General features: G+C 40.1%; 4 protein-coding genes across 4 annotated transcripts; 3 read left to right on the top strand and 1 right to left on the bottom strand.

Moving 5' to 3' along the window:
- The first annotated feature begins 1,475 nt into the window (after nucleotides 1-1,475).
- Nucleotides 1,476-2,927, top strand: LOC141628455 (vinorine synthase-like). The gene has a single exon (XM_074441600.1). It carries the CDS (start codon nucleotides 1,512-1,514, stop codon nucleotides 2,874-2,876), a length of 1,365 nt encoding a protein of 454 aa, XP_074297701.1. The 5' UTR covers nucleotides 1,476-1,511; the 3' UTR covers nucleotides 2,877-2,927.
- A 1,390-nt stretch (nucleotides 2,928-4,317) lies between these two features.
- Nucleotides 4,318-5,646, top strand: LOC141634195 (stemmadenine O-acetyltransferase-like). Its single transcript, XM_074446453.1, has one exon. It carries the CDS (start codon nucleotides 4,318-4,320, stop codon nucleotides 5,644-5,646), a length of 1,329 nt encoding a protein of 442 aa, XP_074302554.1.
- Nucleotides 5,647-8,033: 2,387 nt separating this feature from the next.
- LOC141634213 (uncharacterized) lies at nucleotides 8,034-10,540 on the bottom strand. Its single transcript, XM_074446464.1, has 3 exons — nucleotides 10,083-10,540; nucleotides 8,445-9,285; nucleotides 8,034-8,318 (listed from the first exon to the last, which is right to left on the bottom strand). Exons 1-3 carry the CDS (start codon nucleotides 10,538-10,540, stop codon nucleotides 8,034-8,036), a joined length of 1,584 nt encoding a protein of 527 aa, XP_074302565.1.
- A 5,043-nt stretch (nucleotides 10,541-15,583) lies between these two features.
- LOC141634225 (vinorine synthase-like) lies at nucleotides 15,584-16,624 on the top strand. The gene has a single exon (XM_074446467.1). It carries the CDS (start codon nucleotides 15,584-15,586, stop codon nucleotides 16,622-16,624), a length of 1,041 nt encoding a protein of 346 aa, XP_074302568.1.
- The last annotated feature ends 382 nt before the right edge of the window (nucleotides 16,625-17,006 follow it).

Below are 17,006 nucleotides of genomic sequence, written 5' to 3' on the forward strand. Positions count from 1 at the left end.
CATGTTACGAATAATTGAATTTGTGGTTATGGGCGGGAGGCAAAGCTATCCAACTTGATTAACCCGAGAGTATGAGACCCGAAATTGCATACTTTTAGTTAAAATCTGGATTGACTCAATGCTAACCTAATTGGAAATAACCAAACCCAAAACAATTCGACCTCCAGTGGACCGTATCCGAAAAGATTCAAGGTGGTCAAAACGGCCCAAAATAATTAAATTTAAGTAATATTTAGGCTCTCTTCTTTTAGAATTATTTAAAATTCACTTAGGTTTAGTTTACGTCTCATAAGTTCAACCCGATTACCTCCGTTCAGCTCATCATAGTTCATTTTTGTTTCTTCATTTTTGATCAATGGGAGGTAGAAGTCGGAGATAGGCGTTTGGAAAGTCAATGTTGACGCTGGATTGTATACAGGTGTGGGTACAGGGTGGGATGCTATTTCGTTTACTTTTGTCCATTGAAATTTTAGGTGGGTTGGCCATTCTTAAGCTCATTTTAGTCCTTGGAGCTTAATTAGACGATATTGGTTAGAGGAGATCCCTTCAAATATTGGTTGTATTGCGAAGTTGAATTTGTTAAACCCACATTGAATTTTATAATAATAATAATAAATTTTGATATTGTTTTAATAAAATGGCGCCGATTTTTTTTAAAAATAATAATAATAATCCTATTTTTGAAAGGGGGCCTAGAATATACTCCCTAAATTCAACTTCACACTACCACTTAGCTTTTTTACGTTTGCCAACACGTGTTTTACGCGTTAAATATCATTAGCTATGTATTTGCAAAAAATATAAAAGTCAAGATATTTTTAATGTACTCGAAAAGACGAATAAAATAAAATCCCGCATGAATATATTTTCATTTATATATTGGGAAAAAATTGAAATTAAATGCTTAACTGTGAATAGTGTAAAAAATACTTCCTCCATTTCAATGAATTCTATACATTTGTTTTATACACGTATATTAATACTCGTTTTCTTTTGTTCATATCTATAGTTATGTATTACTAAAAATTATAAAAATTTGATATTCATAATATACTCGATAAGACAATTCAAACAAGATCTCACAAGACTATCTTTTATGTTATATATTACTCCGTAAAAGTTATATCGGAGATTCTCCTGACATATAAATGGAATGGCCCCATGGGTAATACGGAGCATAATTCATTGGAATGGAGAAAATAGATAATAGTAGTGTGGAGTTAAATGGAGATAATAGTAGTGTGGAGTTAAATGGAGGGAGTATGCAATTATGCATCTGACGACCCTGCAATCTGCATGGCATGGCCGCATGGGTATTACAAATCACCTACTCAGCGGCTCACCCACTAAGATATTAATTTTTTTTTTTTTTGGTACATTAAGATATTAAATTTATAACAAGTTGATTTCTCTATAAACCTTCCATCCCCTTGAACAATTGATATCAAAAGCACCCAATAATAATATAATAACATCCAATATTATTACGTACACTACTACTAAACCAAAATATGGAAGACACAATGAAGATAGAAATCAAGATAATCTCTAAAGAAATCATAAAACCATCGTCTCCAACACCCTCACATCTAAAAACCTTAAAACTCTCGCTATTTGACCAACTATTTCCCGTCTTCCATCTTCCCATCCTTCTCTTCTACAATGCACCATCTAAAACACCACCTCTCCAAATCACCAACCTTAAATCTTCCCTCTCTTACACACTCTCCCACTTTTACCCTCTCGCGGGTCGGTGTATCGACGAGGACACCGTCTCTTGCAACGATGAAGGCATACCCTTCATCGAAACCCACGTCAATTCCCCTCTCACGGAATTCCTTGCCTCGTCTCACAAACTCGACTTCCTATCCGAATTGCTCCCACCTCGAGAAATCTTATCTTCCGGGTCCCCACTTATCTCGGACATGGTCCCACTTGCATTCCAAATCAATGTTTTCGCTTGTGGCGGAATTGTCATTGGTTGCTTCATGTTTCATAAGCTTCTTGATATATTATCCTTGGGTACCTTCTTCCACTACTGGGCCGCCACAGCGGCCCAGCAATTCCATAACGTGGTGGACCCGACTTTTGACTTGATTGTCAAGGGTTTTCCTCCTTTGTCTTCACTGGATCGGGTCAAAGTCATGGAACCACTTAAGGATACAATCGCAAAATTCCGTCCCATCTCAGTATTAGTCAAAAGTTTCCGATTCACTAAAACGGCAATAAACGACCTCAAAATAATGGCCGCGACTGAAGCACACCCGAACCCGACCACATTTGAGACACTCACCGGGTTCATCTGGGAGAGTGTCATTGCTGCTGCTATCATTGCGCGAACAGCAGCAAACGAGCCGGTTTCAGAGACGACAGCTGTGGTTATGAGCATTAACATCAGGACGCGAACCAACCCGCCACTTCCTAGGAACTCAATGGGGAATTGTGTAGCTGATATGATAAGCAATGCAACGATACAAGGGAGATTACCAGAGCTGGTTGCGGAAATCCATAGTACCATTTTGAAGGGAAAATCGAGAATCGAAGTAGTGTATCAAGACGTAAATGGAGTAGAGGAGATACTTAAAGATCGAAGGAGTGCGGAAAAAGCGTTTTGCCAAGATAATCCGAGTGTGTACCATGTTAGTAGTTGGTGTAAGCTTGGATTGAGTGAGGCGGATTTTGGGTTTGGGAAACCGATGTGGATCGTCCCAACATATAATGGAAAACTTCCGATGTTTAGGAATTACATCTTTTTGACTGATTATTATGATGATTTAAATGGTGATGGAATTGAAGCGTGGTTGTTCTTGGAGGAGAAAGAGATGCAAGTGTTGGAGACTAATCCACGGTTCCTTCAATTTGCCTCCCCTTATTAATTACTGAATTGAAGTGTCTTTTTACTTAGAAATAATTGCATGTGTTTGTTTGGCTGGATAATGGAGTAGAAATTTCCTTCAATATATGAGAATCTTTAAAATTAAACATATCAACAAAATTCCTGTCTTATTCTTTTAATTAATCTGTCACGATACTAACAAGTTCATTATATGTCAATAAATTTTAGGATCGAAAAAAATATAAATAACTGGTTAAAACTAAAGTCATAAATGTATAACGAGTATAATGACCGTTTACATAATAACTTAAAGGGAAATTCTCACTCGTACCCCTCTGGTATGGGCTAATCCCACTTGTACCCTTAATTTTTAGGAAAGCCCACTTGTACAGTTGTACCCTTTCAATTTACTAGTTATTCTCACTTATACTCCTTAAATATAGGCTAATGCTAATCTTACTTGTACCCTTACTTTTAAGGAAAGTCCACACTCTAATATCATAATACTAAGCACTAATAATTAAGACGTTAAGTGAATTCTCGTTTGTCACTATGGAGTGGGGAAAAAGTGTTAAGTACCCATCAAGGAAGAAGTTAATGGCTATGTAAACAATATGATACCCTAATTGAAATATTATTTTCTCTCTAACAAACGTCGTTTTCCCCTCCAAATTCATTTTATAGAACTCCTCTTTATCTTCAACATTCATCTTTTACCCTTTTACTCCACTCCATCCTCACCATTCATCTTTTACTATACTTAAGGGGTATATGTGAGAATAACTATAAAGTTGGAGGGTACATGTGGGCTTTCAGCCGCTTTCTTAAAAAGTGGGGGTACATGTGGGATTAGCTAATATCAGAGGGGTACAAGTGGGAATTTTCCTAACTTAAAATATTGTTACTTCACAAATGCATTGGCAATAGCGCCAATAGGTGACAAACTAAAGTCTTTACCATTGAACTACATGATATTTATGGTATATTTAATGCGCTAATGTTTACTTATCTCGTATTCAGCAATATTTGGGTAACAAAAGCTTGTTCCTTAACCGATTTTTTAAAGTTTGGGGTAGCGGGCGCCACCTCTTACTATCAAGTAGGTCCACCCCTAAATTCAGAGGCGAACCTAGAACTAAAATTTTGGGGTAAATTTTTCTCATGTTGTTTTATACTTATATTAAGGTTTATATTTAAAAACTTTGGGGTAGCAAAAATCGATAATCTAAACGATTTTCGGGAAACCTGGGGTAGCGAGTGCTACCCTTTGCTACTAGCTAGGTTCCCCTCTACCCCTAATTATTATTGGGGTCCTCACTTATGGCTATAAATATTTATTTACTCAATTATATATCATACCAAGCTGGCACACGTAGATAGTCGGAAATTTCATTTTCTTAGTTCGTTGACCAAAGATTCGTTCAAGTAAAGATGATTTGCCCATAAAACATTGCATTCCCAAAAAACCAACTCCATAAAAAATGGAAGACAAAATGAAGTTAGAAATCAAGTTAATATCAAGAGAATTCATAAAACCATCAATTCCAACCCCTTTGCATCACAAAAACATCAAACTTTCTCTAATTGATCAATTATTCCCTGCCTACCACACTCCCCTGCTTCTCTACTACAATGCACCACTAAACACCACACTACGTCGTCTCGAAACCACAACCCTTAAATCTTCCCTCTCTCGTACACTCTCCCAATTCTATCGTCTCGCTGGTCGATGCATTGACGACTCCACCGTCTCCTGCAACGATGAAGGTGTTCCCTTTATCGAAACCCATGTGAATTCCACTCTCATCGAATTCCTCACCTCGCTCCACAAACCCGACTTCCTATCCCAATTGCTACCACCGAGAGGCCAACTCATCTCGGAGCTGGTCCCACTTGCATTTCAAATCAATGTTTTCGCCTGTGGCGGGATTGTCATTGGTTGTTTCATGTTTCACAAGCTTCTTGACTTGTCATCCTTGGCCACCTTCTTCCGGTACTGGGCAGCCTTAGCGGCCCAGCGAGACCTCGATATAGTTGACCCAAGCTTTGACCCGATTTTCAAGGCTTTTCCTCCTTTCCCTTCAATGGATCCGGTCATAGTCGTCGATCCACCTGCGGAATCCCCGTCCGTCGATGTATTGGCAAAGAGTTTCCGGTTCACTAAAACGGCTATAAACGACCTTAAGGCCATGGCCGCGACTGAGGCCTACCCGAACCCCACGTCATTTGAAACCATCACCGCGTTTGTGTGGGAGAATGTCGTTGCTGCCGCGAACATTGCACACGAGCAGGTTCAAGAGACGACAGTAGTCTCAATGACCATTAACATGAGGCCGCGAACCAACCCGCCACTTCCTAGAGACTCAATGGGAAATTGCGTGTTTGACATGCAAACTAAGGCAACGAGACAAGGGACGACGTTCCAAGAGCTTGTTTGGGAAATCCATGGATCCGTTTCGGAAGCCAAATCTATAGTTGAAAAGTTTCAAGGAGTAAATGGAGCAGAAATGATACGTGAATATCGGATGGTCGCAAAGCAAATTGATAAAGAATGTCATCCGAATGTGTACCGCGTTACTAGTTGGTGTAAGCTTGGATTGAATGACGCCGATTTCGGGTTTGGGAAACTGAATTTGATGATACCAATTGCTGGCAAAGTTCCAAAGAGACTTAGGAATAAAATCGCCTTTACTGATTATGAAGATGATTTAAATGGTCAAGGAATTGAAATGTGGCTGTTCTTGGAGGAGAAAGAGATGCAAGTCTTACTGACTAATCCAAGGTTCCTTGAATTTGCTTCACCTAGTTAATTTACTGCTCTCAATCATTTGGTTTACATTTGATCAAAATACATCTTACAGAAAAATGATTGAAATTTGGAGTATTTGTTTTCCTTCATCTCTTGATTATTTGCTTGCGAACTTTAAATTTAATTAATTCATCTATGTATTAGATATTTAGATTTCATACAATTCTTGTGATCATTATGTTATTTGCTCGAAAATTTAAATAAATCTAGAATTCTCATTATATTCATTAGTCGACTTATATCATTGACAGCAATAATAAACATAAGTTATAATAAATATAACCTAATGGGTTATATTTAAGCAACTAAAAGCGGAAATAAATAGTTAATACATACATTAATTAATTTTTAAATGAGTTTTTCTATCACGTGCTCAATGAGCACATGATAAGGAGCCAAGTAAGGAAAGTATTACACCAATATATCATGAGATATTAAATTATGAATTCATAATTACCATACTTAGAGGATTATTGGTGTAATACTTTGCTTAATTGGCTCTTTATCATGTGCCCAATGGGCACATGATAGGAAAACCCTATTATAAATTAATTTAAATTAAGAAGGGTATTAAATGCTTAAATACAATCCACTGGGTTATATTTATCATTTCCCAAAAACATAATGGTCATCAATCATGCAAGTCGGTCATCAGTTATTGCATTGACTGAGGGTCGAGTCAGTTTCAGTTCACCCATTCTCCACTTCTATTAAGTCAAATTTCGGAAGATTTGGATCGGGTACTCGAGTCGGTTCAGCTTGTATCCCTCTATTTAATAAATGCCATACCATTACAAATTTACACTGGCAAATTGTGTCTTTATACCAAACGACTACAGATCACTTTTATTAGCATGTGATTTTGCAAATTTGGTGACCCCAGCTGCTCCAATTTATATTGATAATTTGTGTTATTCAATAGGTCGTTATCTTAGTTGAAGATTTGGGATCTGGAACCGTATAGTATTAATTACATTGAATATTCATATTATCTCCGTCCTAATGGTTTAGTTAGTTATATTTAATCGATTTTTCTAGCTACACCAGATATTTACATAGACAAAAGAGGAAATACAAAGACGCTAATCCGAGAGGTCCCAAGAGGGTAACCCAAGGGGGACCCGCTGTGGGAGTCATCCGAGCGGTAATCAGGAGACTTCCTATCATAAGAGTCCTGAGAAGAGGACATGTCCAGATAGAGAACCGGAGAGTCATCTCCCTCCCTTAATCAATTGAAATCGAAGCGAGCTGGGGTCAGGAGAAAGAATTAATGGGGGAGAAGGAAGCCGGGCCTTCGCACGTTCAAGTACTCGCTCGCCTTATCCACGTTCAAGCCCCTCGCCTTATCCACGTCAATCTCAAATAAAAAAAGGCAAGCAAGATACTTGACAAAAGATAGGGTTTGGAATGTTTGTGTTGATCGTATTGACTGCACAACGTTACATTATATACTCATACAACCCTAATCGGTTTAGGAAACCGTATCGACCCATATAACATATTTACCATAATACAAGATATCCAACCCATATACTACGACCACCTTATAATACAATATATATTATTCCGTAACAACCCCCCCCCCCCCCCCCCTCAAGTCAGAGCGTGGGGATCAAACACGCCGGACTTGGACAACAAAAACTCAAACTGACGACTACCAAGAGCTTTTGTGAGAATATCAGCAACCTGTTCAGACGTATGAACATACGAGGGGCAAATAACACCATCATTAATAGCGTCGCGTACAAGATGACAATCCACTTCAATATGCTTCGTACGCTCGTGAAACACAGGATTACGAGCAATAGACAATGCAGACTGACTATCACAAAACAGTACAGCTGGCCGAGTAACTGGAATACGGAGAAAACGAAATAAACCACACAACCACTTAACCTCACAAGTAGCAGCTGCCATTGCACGATACTCAGCCTCAGCAGATGAACACGACACTGTAGGCTGTTTCTTCGTCTTCCAAGAAATCGGACAGCCACCCAGAAACGCAAAATAAGCTGTTAAAGAACGACGAGAAAAAGGACAACTCGCATAATCCGCATCACAATAAATAGACAACTCCAAATTATTGTTGATGCGAAATAAAAGACCCTCACCAGGACACTTCTTCAAATAACGAACAACTCGCAAAGCAGCATGCCAGTGAGACAAGCGCGGCTGCTGCATAAAAGTGGACAAAATATGAACAGGGTAAGAAAGCTCTGGCCGGGTGATAGTAAGATAAATAAGACGACCAACCAAACGACGATACTTCTCCGGCTCAGTCAGCAACTCATCATTAGCCAATGCCAACGGATGATTTTGTTCCATTGGAACGTTCTCGGGCTCTCCACCAATAATACCCGTCTCGGATAAAATATCAAGAGCGTATTTTCATTGACACACAAAAATACCAGTCGAATTCCGGGCAACCTCAATACCTAAGAAATACTTCAGGGCTCCAAGATCCTTCATATGAAAACACGTATTCAAATATTCTTTTACCCGGACAATAAGAGAATTATCATTACCACCAATGACCAAATCATCAACATACACCAGAATGTAAACAACATCATCACCTTTAGCATAGCAAAATAACGAATAATCGGATAAACATTGCACAAATCCAAACGCGACAAGAGCAGCGGATAACTTAGCAAACCAACAGCGCGGAGCCTGACGTAGCCCATACAAAGATTTGTTTAACTTACACACTTTACCTGGTGTGTCGGGCGAGTAACCAAGAGGAAGACGCATGTACACTTCCTCCTACAAATCCCCGTGTAAAAAAGCGTTGTGCACATCCATCTGATGCAACTCCCAACGACCAGCAGCTGCAAGAGCTAAAAAAACACGAACTGTCCCCATCTTAGCAGTAGGAGCAAAAGTTTCATAATAATCAATCCCAGCTTCCTGTTTGTTACCAAGGATAACCAAACGCGCTTTATATCTCTCAACGGAACCATCAGCACGTAATTTCACCTTATACACCCATTTATTACCAATTACTTTCTTACCAGAAGGAGAGTCAACAATCTCCCACGTGCCGTTCCGAACCAGAGCATCCACCTCGGCCTGCACAGCCTGACGCCACTTTTCACTCCTCACTGCTTCACGAAAAGACTTGGGCTCGACATTATCATCAAGGTTAGTCAGAAAACAACGATGCAAAACTGAAAACTGATCATACTTTACATAATGTGCTAAAGGATAAGGCATACCTGACGAAGATGAGACATTCGAGCAAGACGGGCGATCATGACCTTCAACGGGTTCAACAACACGTGCTGCACCTGTAACGTACTCACTCTCATCATATCTCGACCATGGAACATGAGGCCGCTTGCCCCGACCTAATTCACCCTCAACTTCGTCCGCACCACCATGACTCGAACCCGCGTCACCACTACCACTCTCGGGTTCCTGCGTGGTCTCATTCACGTCACCTCCATCTGGACCAGGCACCCCCCCTTGAGTCAGTGACTCGTCACCCGAGGGCCTACCAACATCGGGTTCATCAGTCGACCTTCTTAGCAGCACATCACCCAACAATATTTCCTCATCATACACCACATTATCATACACCACATCATTCTCTCCAACATTTCGAAACAACAAGGAATCAGAGCACGAAACGGAAATTCTGTCTCATCAAAAACTACATCTCGTGACACAAAAAATTCTTTAGATTCAATATCATAGACTTCTCATCCCTTTTTACCAAAAGGATACCCCACAAATACACAACGATGAATACGGGAAGCAAATTTATCACCGTCACGACGAGAATGCTTCACAAAACAGAGACATCCAAACACACGGATATTATCATAAATTGGCGGTTTGCCAAACAATATTTCAAATGGCGTCTTTCCATTTAACAAAACGGACGGGGTGCAATTTATTAAATATCCTGCAGTCAGCACGCATTCACCCCAAAAACTGACAGATAAACCCGACTCAAAACGAAGAGCACGAGCAACATTCAAAATATGACGATGTTTTCTCTCTACCCCCCCGTTTTGTTGTGAAGTTCCGACACAAGTGGTTTGATGTATTATCCCTTGTTCAACAAAAAATGATTTTAAGCAAGTAAATTCTGTTCCATTATCCGTACGAATAACTTTAACATTAGCGCTAAATTGACGTCTCACCATGGCAACAAAATTCTTTAATAACTGTGACACTTCACTCTTTGCTTTAATAAGATATACCCATACGGCACAGGAAAAATCATCCACTATTGTCAGAAAATAACGACTACCACAAGAAGAGGGCGTACGATAATCACCCCACAAATCACAATGAATCAACTCAAAAATACCAGTAGCTTTATTATTACTAACAACAAATTTCTCACGCGTTTGTTTGGCACGATAACAAATTTCACACAACTTACTATCATGACTATTATTCTTATGACTAATAAACGGTAATTACTGCACTATTTTCTTGGAAGGATGACCCAATCTACGGTGCCACATACCAACCTCATCATCCCGCTTCTGTGACCCACACGCACATGTTGTTGAACCACGAAGCAGATACAACCGGCCGCGTTGGTCAAACGTACCAATCTTCGTCTTCGATGCGCGGTCCTGTATAACACAAGATGATTTAGTAAACTGAACAGTACAGTCAAGATCGGTGCTTAACTGATAAACCGAAATAAGATTACACTCAAACTCGGGAACAAAGAGCACATTATTCAAAACAATTTTGCCTCCTAATTCGACTTTTCCTTCTTCAACGGCCTGTGACGATTTCCCATTCGGTAAAGTCACCGGACATGGCTTAATTTTACAAACATCCTTCAATAAATGCCTACTACCTGTCATATGATGGGTAGCACCCGAATCTAATAGCCAAAGTACATCATTATCATTTTTACCAGACATCCGAGAACTGGAGGCACTCGCATTATTAGCTTTGGCATTATTTACGTATGCATCCCACTACTCCTTAGGCACGCTAACGAACTGCTCTTTATTCTCCGTTGTCTCATCACTTTCTTGAGCATGATTTGCTCCACCGCGACCAGCACCATTACCACGACCTCGACCTCCACCGCGTCCACCACCATAGCCCTGCTTGCTTCGCTCCTTCCATCCCTTAGGATACCCAATTATATAAAAGCACTTCTCTTTAAGATGCCCCCACCTGTTGCACTTCTCACAGCGAGGACGAGCATCATTGTCCGAGTCCATCGACCGTGAATTAAAACCGACATTATTGGCTGTTTTCGCGACAAAGCCAATGGGCTCGGACCTGCTATCACCACGAGAACCAGAGCTGCTGCCTATGTTGACTCCATGCACTCCTTCTTCTTGAACAACGGCAGCATAGGCGCGATTAAGAGACGGAAGAGGTTCCTGCATCAACAAATTGGAACGAACAATATTGTACTGAGGATCAAGTCCCATAAGAAAATGGTGCACCTTGCCTTCATCACGCTTCTTATCCAATTTGCCATTAATGTTGCACTTGCAACCACGACATTCACACGTGGGATTGTGATCGTATTTATCGAGTTCATCCCACAATTTCTTCAAACGACCATAGTACTCGGACACGGGCTCCTTCTCATTCTGCCTACACGACTTGATGGAGCCTTTGACACGGTGAAGCTTCGGTCCATTACCCACACTGAACCGTTATTCAATATCTTCCCACAAAACTCTTGCATCATCGACATACGTTATCGTTGAACCCAACGCGGGTTCGATAACATTGAAAATCCAATTAACTACCATCGCGTTTACCATGTACCAATCTTCACAATCCTCCGACGTATCACTGGGCTTCTTGATAGTACCATCAATGAATCCCGTCTTCTTCCTGGCACGTAGGGCACCACGCAACTTCACGGATCACTCGTCGTAATTATCACCATTCAACATGACTTGTACGACTTTATCACCAAGTTTACCGCCTGGCCCTAGGAAGTAAGGACTAAAGGAGGTTTTCTTTTCTGTTTTGGACGCGTCTCCGTCTTTCGCCATACTTGCGAACGGAAAAAATCTACCGCCGACACACTTAATTGGCTCTGATGCCAAGTTAAGAGGATACTTGACAAAAGATAGGGTTTGGAATGTTTGTGTTTATCGTATTGACTGTACAACGTTACATTATATACTCATACAACCCTAATCGGTTTAGGAAACCGTATCGACCCATATAACATATTTACCATAATACAAGATATCCAACTCATATACTACGACCACCTTATAATACAATATATAATATTCCGTAACACAAAGCGGTACAACATGGCTAGGAAAGGAATCCGAGCACACGCCTCTTCTGCGGAGGGAAGGCAGCCTTGGCCCTCTTCACCCGCACCCGGAATCTGAGCAAAAACCGGAGAAATAAACGAGGCATTGCTAATAGAAGAGGATAGGTGAGCACAGTGGCGGAGCCAGGATTTGAACTTAGGGGGCGAAAAATTGTAGGGGGGCGAACGACTAATTTCACAAGGTACCCTCGAAAAATTTTCGAAAAATTTAACTAAAAATTTCGAAAATTTCATCCGTCAGGGGGGGCGACCGCCTCTGCTAGCCCCCCTAGCTCCACCACAGGGTGAGTAAATGAGGAAAGGAATGTCAGAAGTCAACCTGGCACAAGTCGCCATTTATAGCGAGAGGCAAAAGGAAAAAATCACTCGTGGGTCCTGAATACGCATATTAAAATCTAAATAAAGAAAGAATCAAAGGAATATATCGTGAGATTTCCTCTATCTACTAAAAAAATAGGTAAACTCACAAATTTTTCCCTCCAAAAAATATCTTTTTAAATAAGGAAGTTATTGATAATTTAATTATATTCACTAAATAAGGAAATTAATAATTATAATGTATTTCATTATATAATTCTTTTCATTCATGTAGGGATTTTTGGTATGAGTCACACACAATGCTAAATATAAGAATTGGAAAAATAACAAGGACACAATACTTACGGGGTTCACTAAATTGGCTACATCCTCACTATAGTCGCACTAGAAATTTTATTAATCACTCAAATAAATATAACAATGAGGATATGAGGATGCTAAAACTACGTAATAACTTTCATCTTCTTTTATAGCTAATGACAAGCTATTACTCCAAGAAGCTAATAACTACGTGAAATATCTACCATTTATGCTAGTGATCAATGAAGCAAGTTTCATTCAGTTAGAAATCCATTTACGTATGTTTCTTATGAAACATATTATTCCATAATGGAGGGAATTAATCCCAACATTTACCCGACAGTTATGGAGGTAACATCAACTTTACTTTTCACCTAATGTGACCATGTCTTTGCTCATGCTAAATGCAAGAGCTCAGCCAAGGTACTATCCATCCTTGACAATTTACCATTCAACTTTGTTCCCAAAGGCAGCCATACTTGTCGAGCTTCAGTACTCATCGTTTTCCGGGGCGTGCACTCCCACCTAAACGAAACACCCTTTCTTGCCTTATTAGAACTACTTGAATTTCCGCACACATTTGAGTATGTCAGTTTCACCTTGTGCATTCTGGGACCACCTTCCGCCTTCAAGCCACCGACTTTACTTCCACGGTACTTAGTGTAAGGCCCACTATGCATAGTTATCGGAACCCGTAACAAGTCTCTTAAAACAATTTCATTCTTTATCCCTCCCGCAGTTACACTACTCATGTCACTACACCTTGCAGTGGTGTACAAAGTTCCGCTCTTAGTCCCACGAGCTACAACCATACACTACAAGAAAAATGGTTTTGTGCGACAAAAACTTTCGTCGCACAAAGCTAAACTTTCGTCGCCCATATTAATCAGTGTTGCCGCCCAAACCAATTTTTCTTGTAGTAATAGCTTCCTTGACTATTTTTCAAGAACTCTCCTCAAAGACAACCTTATAGCCTGCTTCATTGAGCATTCCAACAAATATCAATTTCTTTTTCAAGTTCCGAATGAACATGACGTCTGTTAGCTCCCACATACCCGAGTTGGGGTACGTATCTCAACATCACCTTTTCCCATAATCGGCACCGCTTTACCATTTTCCAAGTAAGCAGTACCATACCTTCCACCAATAAATTTATGAAAGGAATTTTTATCGGGAGAACCTTGAAATGATACACCAGAGTCTAATACCCAAGACTCAATCGAATCTTCGACACTCACTGCCAAAAGATCACCTTCATCCTCCACAACTATTGCCGCATTTCCATCCTCATTATTATTACGCTGTTGTCCATTTTTCTTAGGATTTGGACAATTCCACCTTACATGTCCACTCTCACCATAATTCCAGCACGTAGCACGTCCTCTAATTGTTGACTTTGATTTTCCACGATAACCACCTCTATAATTTTTATTTCCTCTATAATCAACAATTAATTTGCTCCCATTGATTCCAGACGTCTCACCTTATTCATTCTTGCGAATGCTTTCGCTAAGAATTAGACACGTACATTTTTAAATTTGAGCTTCTCTTGTCCTTGCGAACTACTAATTGCAGTCACTGTAGTATCCCGACTACTAGGTAACGAGGATAATTAAATTAATGGTTTTATCTCATCATCAAAATCAATCTTTACGGAGCTAAGTTGTCTTGTGATCACATTATAATCATTAATATGATCCGCCATTGTGGTTCCGTCTTGCATTTGTAAACAAAACAACCTACGCATAAGAAAAACCTTATTTGTAGTTGAAGGTGTCTCATACATACATATTTCTAGGACATTCATTAGGTCCAATGTCGTCTTTGCACTCATCACATTGAATGCAACATTCCGTGCATGCGTTAATCTCACCACACCTAGTGCTTGTCTGTCCAATTTTTTTCCACTCTTCCTTTTCCATGGAATCCGGCTTAGGGCCTTCCAAAGGAAGATGTAGATTCTTTGAATACAAATATTCCATTATTTGCATTTTCTAGAAAGCAAAATCTTTCCCATCGAATTTATCGAAGAAAATTTTGCCTCCTTTCATTATTGTGAATTTTGTGGATCAAAATTAATCTCACCACACCTAGCGCTTGATTTCAATTAGAGATGAACATAGGTCCAAGATCCGACCGAAGACCAAAATCGTGAATTTTGTGGATCAAAGACCAGTCCTATAAATTCCGGTCTTGGACCAGACCAAACTCGAAGTATTCGGTCCGGTCCTGTCTTAGACCTAATTGAACATAAAACTATGAGTTGCCACTAATAATTATGCACTAATAAAATTTAGTTTCACCAGATCAAATATAATAAATAATCAAACTATCATTTGATTTAAATAATCATTAGCATTGAGTTTGCAATGTCTTTTATTGATAAATTAGTAAACTATTTCAAAAATTATAAAGCTTAAGCTTAAAAAAACATCAAATTCGGTCTTTTCGGTTCGGACCTAAAATAACCGGTCTCGGACTAGACTGGACCGAAGAACAAAACCTAAAAACATGAGGACTGGACCTAAAAGAATTTGGTCCAAACCAAATGGTTCGGTCCAGTCCATTTTTCTAGTCCGGACCTAAAGGTGCTCAGCCCTAATTCCAATAGCTCGGGTTCGGGCTCGGACTCGAGTATTAGAATATGAGTCGAGCTCGATCATAGGCGAGTTCGAGCTCAACTCGACGTGGTTCGTTTACACCCTAGTCTCTATGATTGATCTACAAATAATAGGAAACACTCATTAATTACTTCATGTCATCAATTAAATCCTTACCAATTCTACAAATAGGCTATATACCACACATTCCGCCTCAACCACCATCAAACCCTCCTTCCCAACAACCACCAGCCACCATTTGCCGGTCACGCCCGTAAGACCCAACCACCAACGTCCTATTTCACCCACCAAAACCTTATATATTAAATTTATATCATGTAGATTTTCTCTATAAAACCTTTCATCCCCTAGAACAATTGACATCAAAAGCACCCAAGAATAATAATAAAAATAATAACCTAAAAATGAAGTTAGCAATCAAAATAATATCAAGAGAAACCATAAGACCATCATCTGCAACACCTTTGCATCTTAAAACATTCAAACTATCATTAATTGACCAACTATTTCCTGCCATTCAAATTCCCCTGCTTCTCTTCTACAACGCACCATCAAACACACCACCTCTTCAAATCACTACCCTTAAATCCTCCCTTTCTGACACCCTCTCCCAATTCTACCCACTCGCAAGTCGGTGTATCGATGAGGACACTGTCTCTTGCAACGATGAAGGCATACCCTTCATCGAAACCCACGTGAATTCCCGTCTCACGGAACTCCTTGCCTCGTCTCACAAACTCGACTTCCTAATCCAATTGTTACCACCTCGAGATATCTTGTGTCCCGGAGCTCGAGTTATTTCTGGTATGGTCCCACTTGCATTCCAAATCAATGTTTTCGCATGCGGCGGAGTTGTCATTGGTTGCTTTCTGCTCCATAAGCTTCTTGACACGTCATCTTTTGGGACCTTCTTCCAGTATTGGGCCGCCATGACGGCCCAGCGATATCATGATGTGGTGGAACCCGCTTTTGACCCGATTTCCAAGGCTTTTCCTTCTTGTCCTAAAATAAATCAGGTTAAAGCTGTGGAGCCACGTAAGGAGCCACTTGCCCAATCCCGTCCCGTGGTTGTATTGGTTAAAAGTTTCCGATTCACTAAAACGGCTATAAATGACCTTAAGGTCAAGGCCGCGAGTGAGGTACACCCGAACCCGACAACATTTGAGACCGTCACAGGGTTTGTCTGGGAGAGTATCCTTGCTGCCGGGTGCAATGCACGTGAGACGACGGGTCTGTCAATAAGCATAAACATGAGGCCGCAAACCACTCCGCCAATTCCTAGGAACTTAATGGGGAATTGCGTAACTGACGTGTTAGGCAATGCAACGGGACAAGAGACATTCCCAGAGCTTGTAGGGGATATCCATAGTGTAAAGAATAGGATGAAAGTAATATTTGCATTGATGAATTATATGAATACAATCGATGGGTATATATACAATTAGAAGAGCTTGACGAGCAAGGTACCTATCCTAGAATTACCATAATTACAAAGATACGGTAAATATAAAATAATTACAAAAGATTACGAAGGATCTTTAACAGCCTCCCGCAAGATGGACGAGCTAAAAGCGAGACCAAGCTTGGATAACAGAAACCGATGTCGATAACGTAGCAAGGGCTTAGTGAGAATGTCAGCTAGCTGATCATCGCCAGAGATATGTTGCACTCGAAGAGTGCCATTTTGAACTTGCTCACGAACAAAGTGAAAAGCCAATGCGACGTGTTTCATTCGTGAGTGGAAAACCGGATTAGCGGCATAGTGAGTAGCACTTAGGTTGTCACAATAAATGACGGGCGTACCAGATAGAAGCACACGAAGTTCAG

This window comes from Silene latifolia, chromosome 2 (assembly GCF_048544455.1).
Source record: "Silene latifolia isolate original U9 population chromosome 2, ASM4854445v1, whole genome shotgun sequence".
Classification (NCBI taxonomy): domain Eukaryota; kingdom Viridiplantae; phylum Streptophyta; class Magnoliopsida; order Caryophyllales; family Caryophyllaceae; genus Silene; species Silene latifolia.

Excerpts from the sequence above, each read along its gene's own strand:
- LOC141634213 (XM_074446464.1), bottom strand. The coding sequence starts at position 10,540 with ATGTCTGGTAAAAATGATAATGATGTACTTTGGCTATTAGATTCGGGT. Across the intron at positions 9,286-10,082 it reads CCTTCCAAGAAAATAGTGCA|AATTTCCGTTTCGTGCTCTG; the intron begins GTAATTACCGTT and ends TTGATGAGACAG. Across the intron at positions 8,319-8,444 it reads GGGAGTTGCATCAGATGGAT|GCTCCGCGCTGTTGGTTTGC; the intron begins GTGCACAACGCT and ends GGGCTACGTCAG.
- LOC141628455 (XM_074441600.1), top strand. The coding sequence starts at position 1,512 with ATGGAAGACACAATGAAGATAGAAATCAAGATAATCTCTAAAGAAATC.
- LOC141634225 (XM_074446467.1), top strand. The coding sequence starts at position 15,584 with ATGAAGTTAGCAATCAAAATAATATCAAGAGAAACCATAAGACCATCA.
- LOC141634195 (XM_074446453.1), top strand. The coding sequence starts at position 4,318 with ATGGAAGACAAAATGAAGTTAGAAATCAAGTTAATATCAAGAGAATTC.